Here is a 20,258-nt window from a genome sequence, read left to right as displayed (position 1 = left end):
AACATCGTTTGAAGCACAGTGACTTTTTATAAAAGGGCCTGGCCGTGGTGGCGCGGCAAAGTTGAACGTCACGCCATGGCTATATGTTTGGCTTTAATTTCCACATAGATCATCTGATCTGCACCAAATTCAATGTGATTGATCCCAGTCCAGTCCCCAACAGAGATGTGATGACATATTTGGTGGGCGTGGCCTAATTTGTCCACAGCGCCCTCTAGAAAATAAAAATAAATCAGCCCCAAGCCATGCCTTGACCGAGGATTGTGAAATTTGATGCACATATGTAACTTGTCAAGACCTACAAAACAGTCCCTTGGAGTGTTGGTCCAAACCCAACAGGAAGTCAGCCATTTTGGATTGAAGTTGCCATTTTGACCCCAGATTTGCCCTTTCTAGCCCGCATATCTGAGCAATCTCCTCCTACAGCTTTTGACTTAGAGAGTTGAAAATCACTCAGTATACTCTTAAGGCAATGGGGATCAAAAGTTATCAAAAGCTTTTTGATACATAAAAGCGTGTGGGCATGGCCACGCCTCAAAATATGACTTCTCGCCATAAAAGACGAAATTATTATACCTTCTACAAGGAAAGTCACAGAGACCTGAAACCTTCTAAGATTGATCTGCCTCTGGTCCTGAACAATATACACTGATCAGATGCTGACATCATTGAAGCCCGGCCACCTGAGAACACGAAGTGTCATGTTTCATTTACAGAGTCAATTTTTGATGTTCTTCACCTAATCAATGTGAAACTGTCCCAAGTAACAGATAACATGATGGTCTAAGACAGCCGCCAGTTCTGACTGGCTTGGCAGAAGGGTGTGGCTGTGGCGGCCTGGCAAATTTTGATGTCACACCACGGCCATACCTTTGGCTCTAAATTACACATGCATGATCCGATTCACTCCAAAATAAATATGGTTGATCTTTGTCACCCCCAAAAACCTCTGTTGGATTACATTGGAATTTAGAATTTGGATCAACAGCGGACCCTAGGACATTCCAAGTGCTCTATCTCCCTCATACATCATCGGATTCAATTGAAATGTAGCATACATCATCAGGGATCAATGCTGAACATGTTGGCACAGGCAATTCATGACGTTGTTTTAGCCCCGCCCCCTAACAAACAAGTGAGTGCAGCTTCTATCTGGAAGGTCCGATTTACTCCAAATATTGAATACTTCTCGCCAGACCAAACCTATGCATGACATAAGATCAAATGACATATTGCTCACAGTCCTACCTAGTGGCGACATGTTGAAGTGAAGCAGCGTCATCTTCGGTGGCGTGTAGGAGGCGATGCCAGGCTACCGAGGTCACTCAACAGGCCAAGTTGTGCTGAGGGGCGAGGGCCTTCAAGGCTGCTTGCAGCTTTAATTTGCTGTTATTTCAACTTTAAACTTTATGTTCTCTCTCTTTTCTCTTCCTAGAAGCTACACCTGGCCTGACTCTGTGTCTACCTGTGACACCTTTCCGGAGAGGGGCGTTGTCCAAGCTTCTGCTGCCCACAACTTAATGCTCAATCTACAGATGATCCACTTGATCCTGTCTTTCAGTGTTTAACCCTTTCTCTCTCCTCGATATATCAATTGACTGAGCTTTTACTGTAACTAATTATATGTGCTCTCTTTGTGACTCTATCCTTGAAAACTGGCTCAACGTTTACCCGTTCTTTCTTTCTAAAGGAGCTACATCCACTATCATTTACTTTTCCTTCCTATAGAAAGAACTCCTGGATCAGTGCTGTTGTGTTCTTTTTGTGTCTCTGCTCTGTTCTCTCAAACCCCCAGTCGGTCGTGGCAGATGGCCGCTCACACTGAGCCTGGTTCTGCTGGAGGTTCACTCCTGTTAAAACGGAGTTTTTCCTTTCCACTGTCGCTACATGCATGCTCAGTATGAGGGATTGCTGCAAAGTCAACGCCAGTGACTGTCTACTGTCGCTACATGCTCATCCAGGAGGAGTGACTGTTACAAATCTCTGACTCGATGCAATCTGCTGGGTTTCCTTAGATAGAAAAACTTTTTATCCAATTTGAATAAATAACTGAATCTAACTGCTCTGTTCAATGGTTAGCATTAATTGGAATGTATGTACCTGACCTTTGTGAAGTGCCTTGAGACAACGTGTGTGAATTGTGAATTGGCGCAATATAAATAAACTGAATTGAATTGAAAATAACTCAAGATACAGCCATTATATATCTGTATATTGTAGATTGTAAATTTGTATTTGTATATTCTGTTATGCAAAAACAGAACAAAAGAGCAAAGTGTACCGGAGTCAAATTCCTTGTTTGTATGTACGAACTTGGTAATAAAGCTGATTCTGATTCTGATTAATGTCTGAACCACCGGCAACAAATGTGAGCATACCCCTTAGTGAAAGTTCCTGAAGTGTCAATATTTTGTGTGGCCACCATTATTTACCAGAACTCCCTTAACTCTTCTGGGCATGGAGTTTCCCAAAGCTTCACAGGTTGCCACTAGAATGGCGGATATTCGAGACTTTGCGCTCCTCCACCTAACGCTTGAGGATGCCCCAAAGATGTTCTATTGGTTTTAGGTCTGGAGACATGCTTGGCCAGTCCATCACCTTTACCCTCAGCCTCTTCAATAAAGCAGTGGTTGTATTAGAGGTGGGTTTGGGGTCATTATCATGCTGGACTCATGCACCAGTTTCCAGAGGTAGGGGATCATGCTCTGCTTCAGTATTTCACAGTACATATTGGAGTTCATGTGTCCCTCAATGAAATGTATCTCCCCAACACCTACTGCACTCATACAGCCCCAGACCATGGCATTCTCACCGCCATGCTTGACTGTAGGCATCACACACATCAATACATCTTGGTACTCCTCACCTGATTGTTGCCACACATGCTTTGAGACCATCTGAACCAAACAAACTGATCTTGGTCTCATCAGACCATAGGACATGGTTCCAGTAATGCATGTCCATTGTTGACATGTCTTCAGCAAACTGTTCGCAGGCTTTCTTGTGGACATACTTCAGAGGTTCCAGTAATGCATGTCCGTTGTTGACATGTCTTCAGCAAACTGTTTGCGGGCTTTCTTGTGGACATACTTCAGAAGGTGCTTTCTTCTGGGATGACGGCCATGCAGACCGATTTCATGTAGTGTGCAGCGTATGGTCTGAGCACTGACAGGCTGACCCCCTACCTCTTCAATCTCTGCAGCAATGCTGACAGCACTCCTGTGCCTATCTTTTAAAGACAGCATTTGGATGTGACACTGAGCATGTGCACTCAGCTTCTTTGGACAACCAACGCGAGGTCTGTTCTGAGTGGACCCTGCTCTTTTAAAACGCTGGATGATCTTGGCCACTGTGTTGCAGCTCAGTTTCAGGGTGTTGTCAATCCTCTTTTAGTCTTGGCCATCTTCATATAGCGCAACAATTTGTCTTTTAAGATCCTCAGAGAGTTCTTTGCCATGAGGTGCCATATTGGAACTTTCAGTGACTAGTATGAAAGAGTGCGAGAGCTGCATTACAAAATTAAACAAACCTGCTCCCTATGCACACCTGAGACCCTGTAACACTAACGAGTCACATGATATTTGGGAGGGAAAATGACAAGAGTGCTCAATTTGGACGTATAGGGGTTGGACAATGAAACTGAAACACCTGGTTTTGGACCACAATAATTTATTAGTATGGTGTAGGGCCTCCTTTTGCGGCCAATACAGCGTCAATTCATCTTGGGAATGACATATACAAGTCCTGCACAGTGGTCAGATGGATTTTAAGCCATTCTTCTTGCAGGATAGTGGCCAGGTCACTACGTGATACTGGTGGAGGAAAACGTTTCCTGACTCGCTCCTCCAAAACACCCCAAAGTGGCTCAATAATATTTAGATCTGGTGACTGTGCAGGCCATGGGAGATGTTCAACTTCACTTTCATGTTCATCAAACCAATCTTTCACCAGTCTTGCTGTGTGTATTGGTGCATTGTCATCCTGATACACGGCACCGCCTTCAGTATACAATGTTTGAACCATTGGATGCACATGGTCCTCAAGAATGGTTGAGTAGTCCTTGGCAATGACGCGCCCATCTAGCACAAGAATTGGGCCAAGGGAGTGCCATGATATGGCAGCCCAAACCATCACTGATCCAACCCATGCTTCACTCTGGGCATGCAACAGTCTGGGTGGTACGCTTCTTTGGGGGTTCTCCACACCGTAACTCTCCCAGATGTGGGGAAAACAGTAAAGTTGGATTCATCAGAAAACAATACATGTTTGATATTGTCGGACGGACAGTTCTGGTGGAAACAGGAGAGTTGAGGTGCACATTTAATTCTGCCGTGATTTGGGCAGCCATGGTTTTATGTTTTTTGGATACAATCCGGGTTAGCACCCGAACATTGCTTTCAGACAGCTTAATCCTGATGGATGTGGTTCGTCCTTCTTGGTGGTATGCTGACATTACCCTGGATACCGTGGCTCTTGATACATCACAAAGACTTGCTGTCTTGGTCACAGATGCGCCAGCAAGACGTGCACCAACAATTTGTCCTTTTTTGAACTCTGGTATGTCACACATAATGTTGTGTGCATTTCAATATTTTGAGCAAAACTGTGCTCTTACCCTGCTAATGGAACCTTCACACTCTGCTCTTACTGGTGCAATGTGCAATCAATGAAGACTGGCTACCAGGCTGGTCCAATTTAGCCATGAAACCACCCACACTAAAATGACAGGGGTTTCAGTTTCATTGTCCAACCCCTGTGTGTATATATATATATATATGCATATATATATACAGGTCCTTCTCAAAATATTAGCATATTGTGATAAAGTTCATTATTTTCCATAATGTCATGATGAAAATTTAACATTCATATATTTTAGATTCATTGCACACTAACCGAAATATTTCAGGTCTTTTATTGTCTTAATACGGATGATTTTGGCATACACCTCATGAAAACCCAAAATTCCTATCTCACAAAATTAGCATATTTCATCCGACCAATAAAAGAAAAGTGTTTTTAATACAAAAAAACGTCAACCTTCAAATAATCATGTACAGTTATGCACTCAATACTTGGTCGGGAATCCTTTTGCAGAAATGACTGCTTCAATGCATCGTGGCATGGAAGCAATCAGCCTGTGGCACTGCTGAGGTCTTATGGAGGCCCAGGATGCTTCGATAGCAGCCTTTAGCTCATCCAGAGTGTTGGGTCTTGAGTTTCTCAACGTTCTCTTCACAATATCCCACAGATTCTCTATGGGGTTCAGGTCAGGAGAGTTGGCAGGCCAATTGAGCACAGTGATACCATGGTCAGTAAACCATTTACCAGTGGTTTTGGCACTGTGAACAGGTGCCAGGTCGTGCTGAAAAATGAAATCTCCATAAAGCTTTTCAGCAAATGGAAGCATGAAGTGCTCCAAAATCTCTTGATAGCTAGCTGCATTGACCCTGCCCTTGATAAAACACCAGCAGCTGACACGGCACCCCAGACCATCACTGACTGTGGGTACTTGACACTGGACTTCGGGCATTTTGGCATTTCCTTCTCCCCAGTCTTCCTCCAGACTCTGGCCCCTTGATTTCCGAATGACATGCAGAATTTGCTTTCATCCGAAAAAAGTACTTTGGACCACTGAGCAACAGTCCAGTGCTGCTTCTATGTAGCCCAGGTCAGGCGCTTCTGCCGCTGTTTCTGGTTCAAAAGTGGCTTGACCTGGGGAATGCGGCACCTGTAGCCCATTTCCTGCACACGCCTGTGCACGGTGGCTCTGGATGTTTCTACTCCAGACTCAGTCCACTGCTTCCGCAGGTCCCCCAAGGTCTGGAATCGGCCCTTCTCCACAATCTTCCTCAGGGTCCGGTCACCTCTTCTCATTGTGCAACGTTTTCTGCCACACTTTTTCCTTCCCACAGACTTCCCTCTCAGGTGCCTTGATACAGCACTCTGGAAACAGCCTATTCGTCCAGAAATGTCTTTCTGTGTCTCACCCTCTTGCTTGAGGGTGTCAATAGTGGCCTTCTGGACAGCAGTCAGGTCGGCAGTCTTACCCATGATTGGGGTTTTGAGTGATGAACCAGGCTGGGAGTTTTAAAGGCCTCAGGAATCTTTTGCAGGTGTTTAGAGTTAACTCGTTGATTCAGATGATTAGGTTCATAGCTCGTTTAGAGACCCTTTTAATGATATGCTAATTTTGTGAGATAGGAATTTTGGGTTTTCATGAGCTGTATGCCAAAATCATCTGTATTAAGACAATAAAAGACCTGAAATATTTCAGTTAGTGTGCAATGAATCTAAAATATATGAATGTTACATTTTCATCATGACATGGAAAATAATGAACTTTATCACAATATGCTAATTTTTTTAGAAGGACCTGTATATATACTGCTTCATCCAAGACCGGGTCGCGGAGGGAGCGGACTCATTAGACACCCAAACTTCCCTCTCCACACCTCTTCTAGCCCAAGGTGTTCCCAGGCCAGCCGAGAGACATAGTCCCTCCAGCGTGTCCTGGGCCTCCTCCTGGTGGGACATGCCTGGGAGGCATCTGGTATAGATGCCACTTTAACTGGCTCCTCTTGATGTAGAGGAGCAGAGGCTCTACTCAGAGCTCTTCCCGGATATCCGAGCTCCTCATCCTATCTCTAAGGGCTAGAGGGGGAAGCAGGACCACGTCATCTGCAAAAAGAAGAGACGAAATACACTGGTCCCCAAACCACTGCACCAGTGAAAAAGGACAGCCCTGCCGGAGTCCAACATGAACCGGGAACAGGTTCGACTTAGTGCCGGCAATGCAGACCAAACTCCTGCTCCACTTGTACAGAGACCGGATTGCCCCTAATAAAGGGCCCCCTGATTCCCTACTCCTGGAGCACCCCCCACAGGGCGCACAGTCAAACACCTTCTCCAGGTCCACAAAACACATGTGGACCGGTTGGGCAAATTCCCATGAACCCTCGAGTACCCTGTACAGGGTGTAGAACTGGTCCAGTGTTCCACGGCCGGGACAAAAACCACAGTGCTCCTCATGAAGCCGAGGTTCGACTATCGGCCAGACTCTCCTCTCCAATACCCTGGCATGGGCCTTACCAGGGAGGCTGAGGAGTGTGATCCCCCTGTAGTTGGAACACACTCTCCGTTCACCCTTCTTATGAAGCAGGACCACCACCCCAGTCTGCCAGTCCAGAGGCACTGTCCCCGACCGCCACGCAATGTTGAAGAGACGTGTCAAACATGACAGCCCTACAACATCCAGAGACTTGAGGTACTCAGGGTGGATCTCATCCACCCCCGAAGCCCTGCCACCACGGAGCTTCTTAACCACCTCAGTGACTTCAGCCTGGGTGATGAAAGAGTCTAACCCCGAGTCCCCAGACTCTGTTTCCACCAGGGAATGCATGATGGCAGGATTGAGGAGATCCTTGAAGTACTCCTTCCACCGCCTGATAATGTCCCCAATCGAGGTCAGCAGCCTCCCACCCCCACTGTAAACAGTGTTGGCGAAGCACTGCTTCCCCCTCCTGAGGCGCCGGAAGGTTTGCCAGAATCGCTTCGAGGCCAACCAGTAGTCCTTCTCCATGGCCTCACCGAACTCCTCCCAGGGCCGGGTTGTTGCCTCTGCCACAGCCCGGGCCGCAGCACACTTGGCCTCACGGTACCCGTCAGCCGCCTCAGGAGTCCCACAAGCCAACCACAGCCGATAGGACTCCTTCTTCAGCTTGACAGCAAGCAAGCCCCCCCAGCCCGTGGGCCACTTCAAAGTAGAAAAGAGTCCAGCCCCTCTCGAGGACAGCGTGGAATCTGGAACCAATGTGGGATCTGGAACCCATGTGGAACCCATGTGGAACCCATGTGGAATCTGGAACCCATGTGGAGGTGAGCCTGACTATTTCTAGTCGATATCTCTCGACCTCTGTCTGGGGTCAGAGGCCGGGAAAGGGAATGGGCCTTCTGGTTGGGATCTGGGCTGGGGCTGGTATTAGGGCTGGCTCTTTGGCCGTGCGGGATGTTCGGTCCTGTGATAGCCTTCCTCCAATGTTTCCTTCTGTGGCTCTTGCCCCTGGCTGGGCGCAGGGCTACGGTTGGCGGTCAGGTGGATGGGGCGGTGGAGCATGTCTTGTGCCCGCACTGGGGCGGCTGGTGGTATGAGCTTGGCCTGGAGCAGTTGGCCTGCTCGAACCGGTTACCCGGCTGGTGCATGTTTCCCTCTCATGGACTGATGGGCTGGGGCTGCTGGCGGTGGCCAAATGGTTGGGCGGGCTTTGCGGTGTGCTGCTCTGTTGGCTGATGTGTTTGGGGGGAGGTTGTATCCTCTTCTTGGATGTGGGGTCACCGGCAACTAATCGGCTGAGCGGCGATGGTAGAGCGATCGAGATTCATGTCGGGTTCATTGGGGGTGGGGGGGGCTCATGGGGTTGAGATCGGAATTCATTGGGGGTTGGGACTATTTTATTCTGTGGCGGCTCTGGTTCGCGGACTTGTTTGGACCATGTAGACCCCTCTTTCGTACATGGCCCCCTCACTAGATGAAGATGGTGGTGGTTGGGGACTGGGGTCGGGGTGGGGGGGGGGGGTCAGGGTCCGAGCCGGGGTTCAGGCACGTCCCAGGGCTAGCCTCCTGGGGTATCAGCACCAGGACCTGGGAGTATAGAGTATGTATGGGGAGTGTGGTTGAGTGTACGATGTCCATTGTTTGTCTTTACATTGGGTGTGTGTTTTTATGTGTACGCATGAGGGTCGGAATATGTGATTGTGTGTGCCTGTTTTTATGTGTCAGGTTGGGTCTCGGGCTGCTCCCTCTCATGGATCAGTTTAGGCCCCCCATCGAATGTGGGGCCTATTCCCTCCCCGCCACACTATCTGCCGCTGGTTGGTGTCTCTGCCTGCCGGTGTACTTGTGATTCCCGGTGTCCAGGGCTGGGTGCTTTGGTGTGTGCTGGCTCACTCATGGTAGCTACTTGCTGGGCTTGGTCGGCCTCTTTTTGGAGAGTGATATGTCCCGGGGACTCAGGTCTCTGGGTCCATGGCTGGATCAACTCCCTGGGGCTTCTGCACTGTGGCTGCTGAGTGGTTCCCCTGGGATTCTCCCCTGCTCCTCTCTGGGGGGGTTACGGTAGTCCCGTCGGTGATTGTCCTGGGGTTCCTGTGCTCTGGGGGGCCTTTGGATGTCTGTGGCTCAGATGTCCTCGGTATCTGTCGCGGGTCCAGGGAGGTTGGTCTGTGGCTCCTCACACTCACTATTGCGTATTTTTATGGAGAAACCTTGTATACACAAGCACACTCAGACCCAAAGGTGGATACATTCAGGTGTTAACAGATACACAAATGTTCTTAATTGAGTCGCATTTACCACTAAATACGTCTTGCATTCATAAGTACCGTGCACCTTTCGGTAAAAAAGCTGGTAATATGAACGTTTCTGCAAGTGTAGAAGCAAGCAGGGTGTTATCTTGTGTTCTCTTCATCTTTCTTTTTTTCCTCCATTCCATTCTCCTTCTCTCACCTTTTCCTTTTTGGCCCCCTTTCTCTCTTTCGTGCTTCTTTTTTTTCCTTTTCATTTCTGTCTCCATGTCCGCAACAATTGAAATAATCCCAAAGCAGTTTCTAATAAAGTTTCTTTTTATGAATATCATGCAGAGCTTTATAGCGTTAGCTGTAATGCTCCACTTGTGAAAGTAAATCTTTTGGGCTTTTTCTTGGCACTCAGACAGCAATTCTGAGTGCTATACAGGACACGGTAAAAAAAAGAAAAAAAGAAGATGACAGGTTTTCTGTCTTGTATATATATGTAAGGTGTTGTGTCAAACTGACTGTTTTATATCTACTGGGTATAATAAAGATGACACAAGGGCTAAAAAATTCTGTCATCAGTCATTTTCTACCTCTTATTCCATAGTGGGTTGTGGGGTAGCAGGTGCTTATTTCCAGCAGTCTATGGGCGAGAGGCGGGGTCCACCCTGGACAGGTTGCCAGTCCATCGCAGGGCAACACACAAACAACCATGCACACACTCATTCATACACCTAAGGACAATTTAGAGTGACCAATTAATCTAACCGGCATGTCTTTGGACTGTGGGAGGAAGCCGGAGTACCTGGTGAGAACCCACGCATGCACAGGGAGAACATGCAAACTACATGCAGAAAGACCCCCGGTAGGGAATTGAACCCAAGATATTCTTGCTGCAAGGCAACAGTGCTACCAACTGAGCCACCGTGCAGCCCTGCAATTTGGGTAATTGTTTTTTAAGCTCTCCAGTTTTTTCTATTCTCTATTATGATTGTTGAAATGTTATGTTGCAGTATTGGCTGGAGAACTACTAAACAAAGTAATGGACTTCAGACTACCAATTTTGGGAATCTGCCATTTTTATTTCTCACTGTGATTTTGTAGTGCAAGCTCAAATACGCCAAAGCTGCAAATGGATAAGTCTAGATGTGTCAGGAATCTGCCATTTTGGACTTTGTTTTGGTTTTGTGTTTGTTTTGATTGAGAGGTTTACCTAAGTTTATCTATTCCTGCATTGTGCTTAGTTTTGTTAGTTTCTTCCTCCTTGCTCTTCAGTATAGTTCCTCATGTCCCTGCTTTGTCCAGTTAGTGTCCTTCCATATTTAGTTTCGTGTTTTATGTTAGTGTCTGTTTCCCATCAGTTTAGCTTTCCCCCATGCCCCTGGTTAGTTCTTCCTAGAGTTACTATTTACGTTAGCTTATCTTTAGGCTTCTTTTCCCTGTTCCTCCCAGTTTAGTGTAGTGTTTATTTCCCCTCCTGTCGCTGCGTTTCCTAGCTCCAGTTACCTGCCAGTTACCTGCTTGAATCCTGCTATCCACCTGTCTTTCTCCAGCATTGTTTCCAGTATCCATGTCTATCTAGATCCAGTTCCGCCCCTTTAAGTCCTGTTCGTCCTGTCTACTGTTTCCTGAACTACTGCTTGAGAATCCTGTGTTGTTTACTTCCTAATAAATATGAAACAAAACCTTACCTCCCAAGCATCTCCCTGCAAGCTGGTCCAACCTGAAACCATTTCATGACAAGATGTTCGGTTGTTGGGTGTATTAACCCACTCAATTAATTAAACCATTCCCCAGCATGAGAACCTCTTCAAAGTGCCCGGTTAAATTTTTTGTTTTTTTATTGAAATGTACCCATATCAGTGGGGAAATTCCTCTTCATCTGAACTAAATTACTTTAGGGATGAGTGCCTTCAGCAAACTCCGCCAGTATCAAGAAGGACTTGCCGCAAAACTTCATCTGATTAAGGGGTCAGTTCCTTCTGTCTATGGAAACAATGGACCCAGCAAAGCATTAAGCTGCAAATGGCTCTAAAATTACAACAAACTTTGTTTAATTATGTGTTGATATAATTATGTGTCCTGGCTATTGTTTTGATAGCATTAGCATCATGCCTTCTACTTATGTTAGTGCTGTGTGCTTGCGTTTATCTCATTGAGGGCAGAACCGTAGTGTGTGTTTTGAATAGTATTATTACATAAACAGTTTTGCATTGTGTTGCCAGTTTTGTCTTGTTTTTGCAGCATTAGTTAATGTATCTCTGCTATCAAACTAAAACAATGGCCAAAAGGGTTAAAGTGGAACACTCTTTGACCAGGAGGGGGGCTGGGTGTGAAGTGCCTCAATAGCAATTAAAGAGACCGTACCAAAACGAGTTGCTAAACGAGACGCAACTCAGAACAGGGCTAAGAGAGGGGCCCATGGAGCTGCAATGACAAGGATTTCAGACCAAAACATTGCAGTTCCACTTTATATAGACTACAACTAAATAATTTATGTGTGAAAAGGAGACTCCGGTCCAAATCCGAACCCAGAGACCGTTGTGTCTGAATTGCAAAGCATTTTCTCATTTACTATGCAGATATACAAGGGTTGGACAATGAAACTGAAACACCAGTCATTTTAGTGTAGGAGGTTTCATGGCTAAATTGGACCAGCCTGGTAGCCAGTCTTCATTGATTGCACATTGCACCAGTAAGAACAGAGTGTGAAGGTTCAATTAGCAGGGTAAGAGCACAGTTTTGCTCAAAATATTGAAATGCACACAACATTATGGGTGACATACCAGAGTTCAAAAGAGGACAAATTGTTGGTGCACGTCTTGCTGGCGCATCTGTGACCAAAACAGCAAGTCTTTGTGATGTATCAAGAGCCACAGTATCCAGGGTAATGTCAGCATACCACCAAGAAGGACGAACCACATCCAACAGGATTAACTGTGGACGCAAGAGGAAGCTGTCTGAAAGGGATGTTCGGGTGCTAACCCGGATTGTATCCAAAAAAGATAAAACCACAGCTGCCCAAATCACGGCAGAATTAAATGTGCACCTCAACTCTCTTGTTTCCACCAGAACTGTCCGTCGGGAGCTCCACAGGGTCAATATACACGGCCGGGCCGCTATAACCAAACCTTTGGTCACTCATGCCAATGCCAAACGTCGGATTCAAAGGTGCAAGGAGCGCAAATCTTGGGCTGTGGACAATGTGAAACATGTATTGTTCTCTGATGAGTCCAACTTTACTGTTTTCCCCACATCCGGGAGAGTTACGGTGTGGAGAACCCCCAAAGAAGCGTACCACCCAGACTGTTGCATGCCCAGAGTGAAGCATAGGGGTGGATCAGTGATGGTTTGGGATGCCATATCATGGCATTCCCTTGGCCCAATACTTGTGCTAGATGGGCGCGTCATTGCCAAGGACTACCCAACCATTCTTGAGGACCATGTGCATCCAATGGTTCAAACATTGTATACTGAAGGCGGTGCCGTGTATCAGGATGACAATGTACCAATACACACAGCAAGACTGGTGAAAGATTGGTTTGATGAACATGAAAGTGAAGTTGAACATCTCCCATGGCCTGCACAGTCACCAGATCTAAATATTATTGAGCCACTTTGGCGTGTTTTGGAGGAGCGAGTCAGGAAACGTTTTCCTCCACCAGTATCACGTAGTGACTTGGCCACTATCCTGCAAGAAGAATGGCTTAAAATCCATCTGACCACTGTGCAGGACTTGTATATGTCATTCCCAAGACGAATTGACGCTGTATTGGCCGCAAAAGGAGGCCCTACACCATACTAATAAATTATTGTGGTCTAAAATCAGGTGTTTCAGTTTCATTGTCCAACCCCTGTAGACATTTTAATCCTGCCGGCTGCCATGTCTGAGTTTTGGACAAGCGCCATGGGCAACTATGTGGGTCAGCAACATTCTGGTCCACACTCCAACTGATGGCAGTAATGCGTCACATCGTTGTATGCCAACCACCAGAAAACGACAAAGAAGAAGCTATGCGGGGTCCTTGAACGTGGGTTGCTAATGCCCCTTTTCAACTGACTCGTTTGAGGTGGCACAGCTCTGCTCCACTCGGTTTCGGTCTACTCGGTATGGTACCAGTTGTGTTTCCAATGACCCACTGATGGCTGAAGCTCCGCCTCCAGCCGTCAGTGTAGTACGTTGTAGCGCTATTAACATTACTGTTAATAGCTGAAATTGTTACTAGCTTGGGAGCTCAGGCTTGCTGACAGTACAATGACTTGGTGGTGCACAGATGAGAGAGTAAAAGAATATGGCTTTGTCAAAAAGACGTAAAGTGGACTATGAAATCACACATTTAAAGATGAAAGGACAGAAGCACACGCTTCCCTTTTAACTTCGGTAGTGTGATACTAGTCTGCCTTATATGTTCTGGATCAGTTGGACTTATAAAGAGTGGAAATCTAAAGAAACATAGAAACCTAAACAAAAGCTATCTGCCTGGGTCAGACTGCAGAACAAGGAGAATAAATGAACTGAGGGGACAATATGAGCGAGCCACACGGCTGATAACACAGTCTCTTATAGCACAACATTGAGCATACGAGTACAGTGCAAGTACAGTGCATTTTAGGAAAACATAAAAAGCCTTTCACTGACTGGAAAATGTTTAAAGAGTGCATGGAAGCTGTGGCAGAAGAGCGAAATTGTTATACCAAGATGTACAAACCCAGCTCGACTGTGCCATTCAAAATGACTTTAATATTGGTCCTTAAATTGGATTGTACTTTTTTTTCAGCAGATTATTTCATGGGCATATGAATCATTGATCAGTAGTTTAATAAACAAAATTTCTATTGTTTGATAAAAATGAAAGCAAATATATTTGTCAGTTGATTTAAAATGCTCGGACCCTAAAGTGTTTGGATGATGGAGGTAGTGGACCTCCTGCTATTTTAGTTGGGGACGCCTGCAATAGAACATGCAGACTCCTGAAAAAGTATTCATTCCCCTTAAACTGGTTCACGTTCTCACATCTAAGTTTAATTTATTCTGAATATAAATGCAGCTGATTTTGAGAAGACCTTAAAATTGCAATGATCTAAAAGTAACCAACACTTGTATGTCTTTGACAGCTCTGCAAAAGCAAGAGGACTAAAGTTCTCTGCACACCAACTTTGTACCTGCTGTAAGAGATTGGAGCCACTAAATTTATTATTCACTCAGGAACTCTTAATAAACTCATCTGTGAGCTAAAAGAAGGTGCTATACCTCTTCATAGTGCCTCTCTTCAGATGGGTAGCTGATATAAGGAGAATAGGAAAGCAAGTCAGGCCTGTCAATGTCATAGATAGCCTTGGTCTTTGGTAGTGCTGCCAGGTCCTTGTAGTCCAGCATCTCCTCTCCCAGTTTGGCCTAGCACCAGAAAAATAGAGGAATTGTTTTTACCCTATCTCTGCTTTGTTCAGATGACACAAATAACATTTTTCTCAACATAAGCAAGCTACAGCACAATAATCAGTCTTACATAGATGACTCGGCTGGGCGAGCCAGAGGCACTAGATGCAGGGACAGAAGTGATACTCTCAGAAGAAGTCCGGGTCACCTGTAACACACACACGCCCTCTTTAAACCTGAGGTGAACAGTTGAGAAAGGTAGTACACTCAGATACTAAATACAATGACTGGAAAACAATTGAAGAACCCTGAAAGAATGGCTTGATTAAGGGTTTCCACGTACATCTGTGTTTGCAAAAGCAAATGGTTTGGACACACACGTGTAATTCATAATATGTTTGTGTTAGATGAACTGCAGAGATATTCAGTCTTCATAACAGAAATGCAGGTGGTGTTAAGCTGCTGGTGTGTCAACGACATCCTCAAAAGAAAAGTAAATAATCAAACTAAAAGAAGAAAAACAGGGATTTCTCACCAGAATGTCACCAGGGATAAATCAGTAAAATGGGAAAAACACTAACTTAAATCACAGTTAGACTGACCATCCATCTTTCCCTAGACCCAGACTAGTTTCCCAAACTCTGCTGCTGAAAAACATCCCCACAGCATGAGGTTGCCACTACTATGTTTTATTGTGGAAATGGTGTTCTTAAAGTGATTGGAGGTGCTTGGTTTGCGCCAGACATAGCATTTTCCTTGCTAGCCAAAAAGCAAAATTTTAGTCTCCTCTGACCAAATCACCTCCACCCCATTTGGGGAGTCACCCACATTCCTTTTGACAAACTCAAAGCATGCCTTCTTTCATAAAGCCTAGCTCTATGGAGCGTACAGCTTATTGTGGTCCTATAGACACATACTCCAGTTTCTGATGAGCAACTGCCTCTCTAATTAAAGGCCTCCTTGCCTGGCCTGTGTGCTTTGGTCTGTGGCCCTCTCTTGGCATGTTTGCTGTTGTACCATGTGCCTTTCATTTGAAGATGAAGGATTTGACTGTGCTCCGAGGAAAGAATCAAAGACTTGTATATGTTTTATACTCCAGCCTGACTTGTACTTCTCAACAATTTTATCCCAGACTTGTTTAGAGTGCTCCTTGGTGGTCATAGTGTAATGCCTCTTGCTTAGTGATGTTGCAGCCTCTGGGACCTTTCAGAAAAGTTATGTTTATTCTGACAGATCACAAGTTTCTAATCATAGGCAAATACACTGCCTGGCCACTCTTCTGTGGAGGAGGGACCTGTGTCATACTACCAAATTGTGCGTACACGATAAGAGACAGGAGAAGGTGCTGACTTCTTTGGGCTGCAGTTCAAATTTCAATAGGATACTGTTTTTTATGTACAGTAGAAGATGTATGGACAGTAGAGCAGACAATAGCAGGACATGAAAAGAAACACTGAGCTGGAAAACTGCACCCAAACCTTGAACTATGGTCTTTACTCCTGTAGAGTTGTCTGCATAAACTGTAAAAAATGAAAAATATTTTACAAATAAATATATATAAGAGAGAAATAAATAAAGAGTTCATATTCCACTAAGTTACATTTAAATGAAAAGACAATTGTATGTACATTCAATTCAATTCCCCGAAGGGAAATCAATTGTTGTTGTAGCTCATATAAAACAGGTTTCTTCAAAGAGCTGTTGTAGATGCTGAAGGCTGTGGGCAGCAAGGATCTCCTGTAGCGGTCTGTCTTACAACAGATCTGAAGAAGCCTCTAACTGAAGAGATTCTGTTGTTGTACAACAGAATCAGAATCAGTTTTATTGCCAAGTTTGTACATACAAATATACAAACAAGGAATTTGACTCCGGTACACTTTGCTCTTTGGTTTTGTTTTTGCATTACAGAATATACATATATACAATATACAAATATATACATATATATAAATAAAAAGGTGCATTTGCAATATCTGTATGTTGCTGTTTGGTACTCTATTGAATTTTCATCAGAGAAACAGCCTGGGGGAAGAAACTGTCTCTGTGGCGGCTGGTTTTAGCGAACAGTGCTCTGTAGCGGCAGCCTGAAGGTAAAGCTCTGAACAATTTATGTGCATGGTATGTGGGGTCTGCAGAGATTTTAGCAGCTCTTTTTCTGACCCTAGACCTGTATAAGTCCTGGATGGAGGGAAGGTCAGCCCTGGTTATTCTCTCTGTAGCCCTGATTATTCGTTGCAGTCTGGACCTGTCCTGTTTTGTGGATGAGCCAAACCACACTGAGATGGATGAAGACAGGACAGACTGAATGATGGCAGTGTAGAAGATGACCAGCAGCTCCTGTGGAAGGTTGAACTTCTTGAGTTGCCTCAGGAAGTACAGTCTCTGCTGGGCCTTCTTTCGAACAGTGTCTATGTGTGAAGACCATCTCAGGTCCTCAGAGATGGTGGTTCCTAAGAACCTGAAGTGGTCCACAGCTGACACTGTGTTGTTGAGGATGGTGAGGTGGGTGTATGGGGGTGGTGTTCTCCAAAGGTCCACCACCATTTCCACAGTCTTGAGTGGGTTGAGTTCAAGGTAGTTCTGACTGCACCAGTGGACCAGCCGATCCATCTCCTGTCTGTATGCAGACTCATCACCGTTCTGGATCAGATCAATGACAGTGGTGTCGTCTGCAAACGTCAGGAGTTTCAGTCAGGAATCTGATGATCCACTGACAGCTGGTGGCTGGGACGTTGAACTGGGTGAGCTTCTGGTGGAGGATGTCTGGTATGATGGTGTTGAAGGCCGAGCTGAAGTCTACAAACAGGATCCTGGCGTACATCACTGGATGGTCGAGGTGTTGCAGGAGGAAGTGTAGGCCTAAGTTAACAGCATCATCTGCTGACCTGTTTGCTCGGTAAGCAAACTGCAGGGGGTGCCGCAGGGGGCCTGTGATGTCTTTCAGGTACTTCAACGCTAGTCGCTCGAAGGATTTCATGACCACAGATGTCAGGGCTACAGGCCTGTAGTCATTTAATCCTAGGATGGTGGGTTTCTTGGGCACTGGGAGGATGGTGTTTCATGAAGAGGATGCTCAGGGTTTTCCATACTGTTCCTCATTTTATGAAGCATCCTTCTTTGCACAATTATCTCCAGAGGTTCCAGATGAGTCTCCAGAACAGAGCCAGCCTTCTTTATTAACTTGATGAGCTTTTTCAAGTCCCGATGCTGCTACCCCAGCAGATGATGGCAGAAGAGATCACACTCTCCACAACAGACTTATAGAAGATATGCAGCATCTTGCTGCAAATGCTGAATGACCTAAACTTCCTCAAGAAGTATAGTCTGCTCTGACCCTTCTTGTAGACGGCTTCACAGTTGCATCTCAACTCCAGTCTGTTGTCCAGGTGAACACCCAGTTATTTATACTCCTCCACCACGTCCACTTCTTCTCCCATGATGGAAACGGTTTTTGACCTATTCCTGTTTCTCTTAAAATCTACAATCATCTCCTTTGTTTTATTCAGGTTCAAAATGACATGATTGCTTCCAAACCATGCCACAACACGATCCACCACCTTCCTGTACTCAGCTTCTTGTCCATCTCTGATACACCCCACAACTACAGAATAATCAGAGTATTTCTGCTGACGACAGGAGTCTATCTTGTACTGGAAGTCTGAGGTGTACAGAGAGAAGAGAAACGGTGAGTGTACAGTCACCTGTGGTGCTCCTGTGCTGCTGACTACCTGGTTAGACACAGAACACTTCAGTCTCACAAACTGTGGTTTGTTTGTTAGGTAGTCTTTGATCCACGAGATTCTTGAGGCCTCCAACTGCATCTTCTGGAGTTTTTGACAAAGCATATCAGGTCGCATTGTGTTAAATGCACTAGAGAAATTAAAGAACATGATCCTCACAATGCTGTTGGCTTTGTCCAGGTGACAGTGGGTTTGTTGAAGCAGGTGTATGATGGCATCTTCAACTCCAACTCCACAGCGATAAGCAAACTGAAGAGGGTCATGATAGTTTATTGTTTCTTATTCAGGTGGGCAAACAGGAGCCTCTCTAGGCCATTCATGGTGTGGGTATCACGGCATGAGACAGAGAACCCAAATTCAGCCAAACACAAAGTGAAAAGTTAAAAGGTTTATTCAGAAACTCAGGATCAGATAGCAGGAGAGCAGCAGTCAGCTTCCACAAATCACTGAGGACAGAGAGACGAGTTAGTGGCTGAATAAAACTCAGGACTTGCAAAGAGTTAGATAAAGCCACTAACCTTCTCAGTCTGGGAATGAGGCACAGAATCTAGAAGAGGATGTGATCCAGAGAGTTAATGAGGAAGAATCCAACAGACTGAAGTCGGTTTGCCGGCTGATCCAAATCTTCAGGGGAATCAGCTGAAGCTGTGACCAGAACACAGAGAGCTGCGATTGTCCTCTTGACAATAATTTCCGATGGACTTGAGAGCCAGGCGGGCTCAGGCTGAATAAACCAGTGGCTTGGCTGGGGTGTAAATCCAGGGACAGAAACAGGGTCGAGTTCCAGGGCTTGAGGCGTCAGACAAGAGGCAGGCAGAGGCATGAAACCAGAGGCAGAAAACAGAGTCGAAATCCAGAAATCCAATCCCTCAGACAAGGGGCAGGCAGGAAGGCAAAATTCGTGAGGCAAGGCAAGGGGATAACAGCACTAAGTCTTTTTGGGTAGGAGCCCATCCGCGTGGCACATCTTGAGGCAAGGCAAGGTCAGAGAACGAGATCAGTCAGGAAGGAACGCTGGATAACTACTCACAAATGTTTTAGAAAATCTGGCACCGCCAGAATCATAACAGTGGGATGTCAGGGCAACAGGTCTACAGGTCCTTCTCAAAATATTAGCATATTGTGATAAAGTTCATTATTTTCCATAATGTCATGATGAAAATGTAACATTCATATATTTTAAATTCATTGCACACTAACTGAAATATTTCAGGTCTTTTATTGTCTTAATACGGATGATTTTGGCATACAGCTCATGAAAACCCAAAATTCCTATCTCACAAAATTAGCATATCATTAAAAGGGTCTCTAAACGAGCTATGAACCTAATCATCTGAATCAACGAGTTAACTCTAAACACCTGCAAAAGACTCCTGAGGCCTTTAAAACTCCCAGCCTGGTTCATCACTCAAAACCCCAATCATGGGTAAGACTGCCGACCTGACTGCTGTCCAGAAGGCCACTATTGACACCCTCAAGCAAGAGGGTAAGACACAGAAAGAAATTTCTGAACGAATAGGCTGTTCCCAGAGTGCTGTATCAAGGCACGTCAGTGGGAAGTCTGTGGGAAGGACAAAGTGTGGCAGAAAACGCTGCACAACGAGAAGAGGTGACCAGACCTTGAGGAAGATTGTGGAGAAGGGCCGATTCCAGACCTTGGGGGACCTGCGGAAGCAGTGGACTGAGTCTGGAGTAGAAACATCCAGAGCCACCGTGCACAGGCGTGTGCAGGAAATGGGCTATAGGTGCCGCATTCCCCAGGTCAAGCCACTTTTGAACCAGAAACAGCGGCAGAAGCGCCTGACCTGGGCTACAGAGAAGCAGCACTGGACTGTTGCTCAGTGGTCCAA

At 45.6% G+C, this 20,258-nt stretch overlaps 1 protein-coding gene across 17 annotated transcripts in view; it reads right to left on the bottom strand.

The window, feature by feature from the left end:
* The window catches only part of ablim2 (actin binding LIM protein family, member 2), a 332,383-nt gene that overhangs the window by 119,038 nt on the left and 193,087 nt on the right, over positions 1-20,258 (bottom strand). For all 17 annotated transcript variants that reach the window (XR_007041374.1, XR_007041375.1, XM_047385748.1 and 14 more), the window contains 2 exons: positions 14,799-14,876; positions 14,543-14,686 (listed from right to left, as the gene is read on the bottom strand). Coding sequence is in view for 15 of the 17 variants with exons in the window: in XM_047385748.1 (XP_047241704.1) it covers positions 14,543-14,686; positions 14,799-14,876 (222 nt within the window). In the remaining 2 variants the exon portion in view is untranslated. The remainder of the gene's footprint in view (positions 1-14,542; positions 14,687-14,798; positions 14,877-20,258) is intronic.

This window comes from Girardinichthys multiradiatus, chromosome 14, assembly GCF_021462225.1.
Source record: "Girardinichthys multiradiatus isolate DD_20200921_A chromosome 14, DD_fGirMul_XY1, whole genome shotgun sequence".
NCBI lineage: Eukaryota > Metazoa > Chordata > Actinopteri > Cyprinodontiformes > Goodeidae > Girardinichthys > Girardinichthys multiradiatus.
Note: the sequence above shows the minus strand (reverse complement) of the source record. Positions and strands in the feature narration are given on the sequence as shown.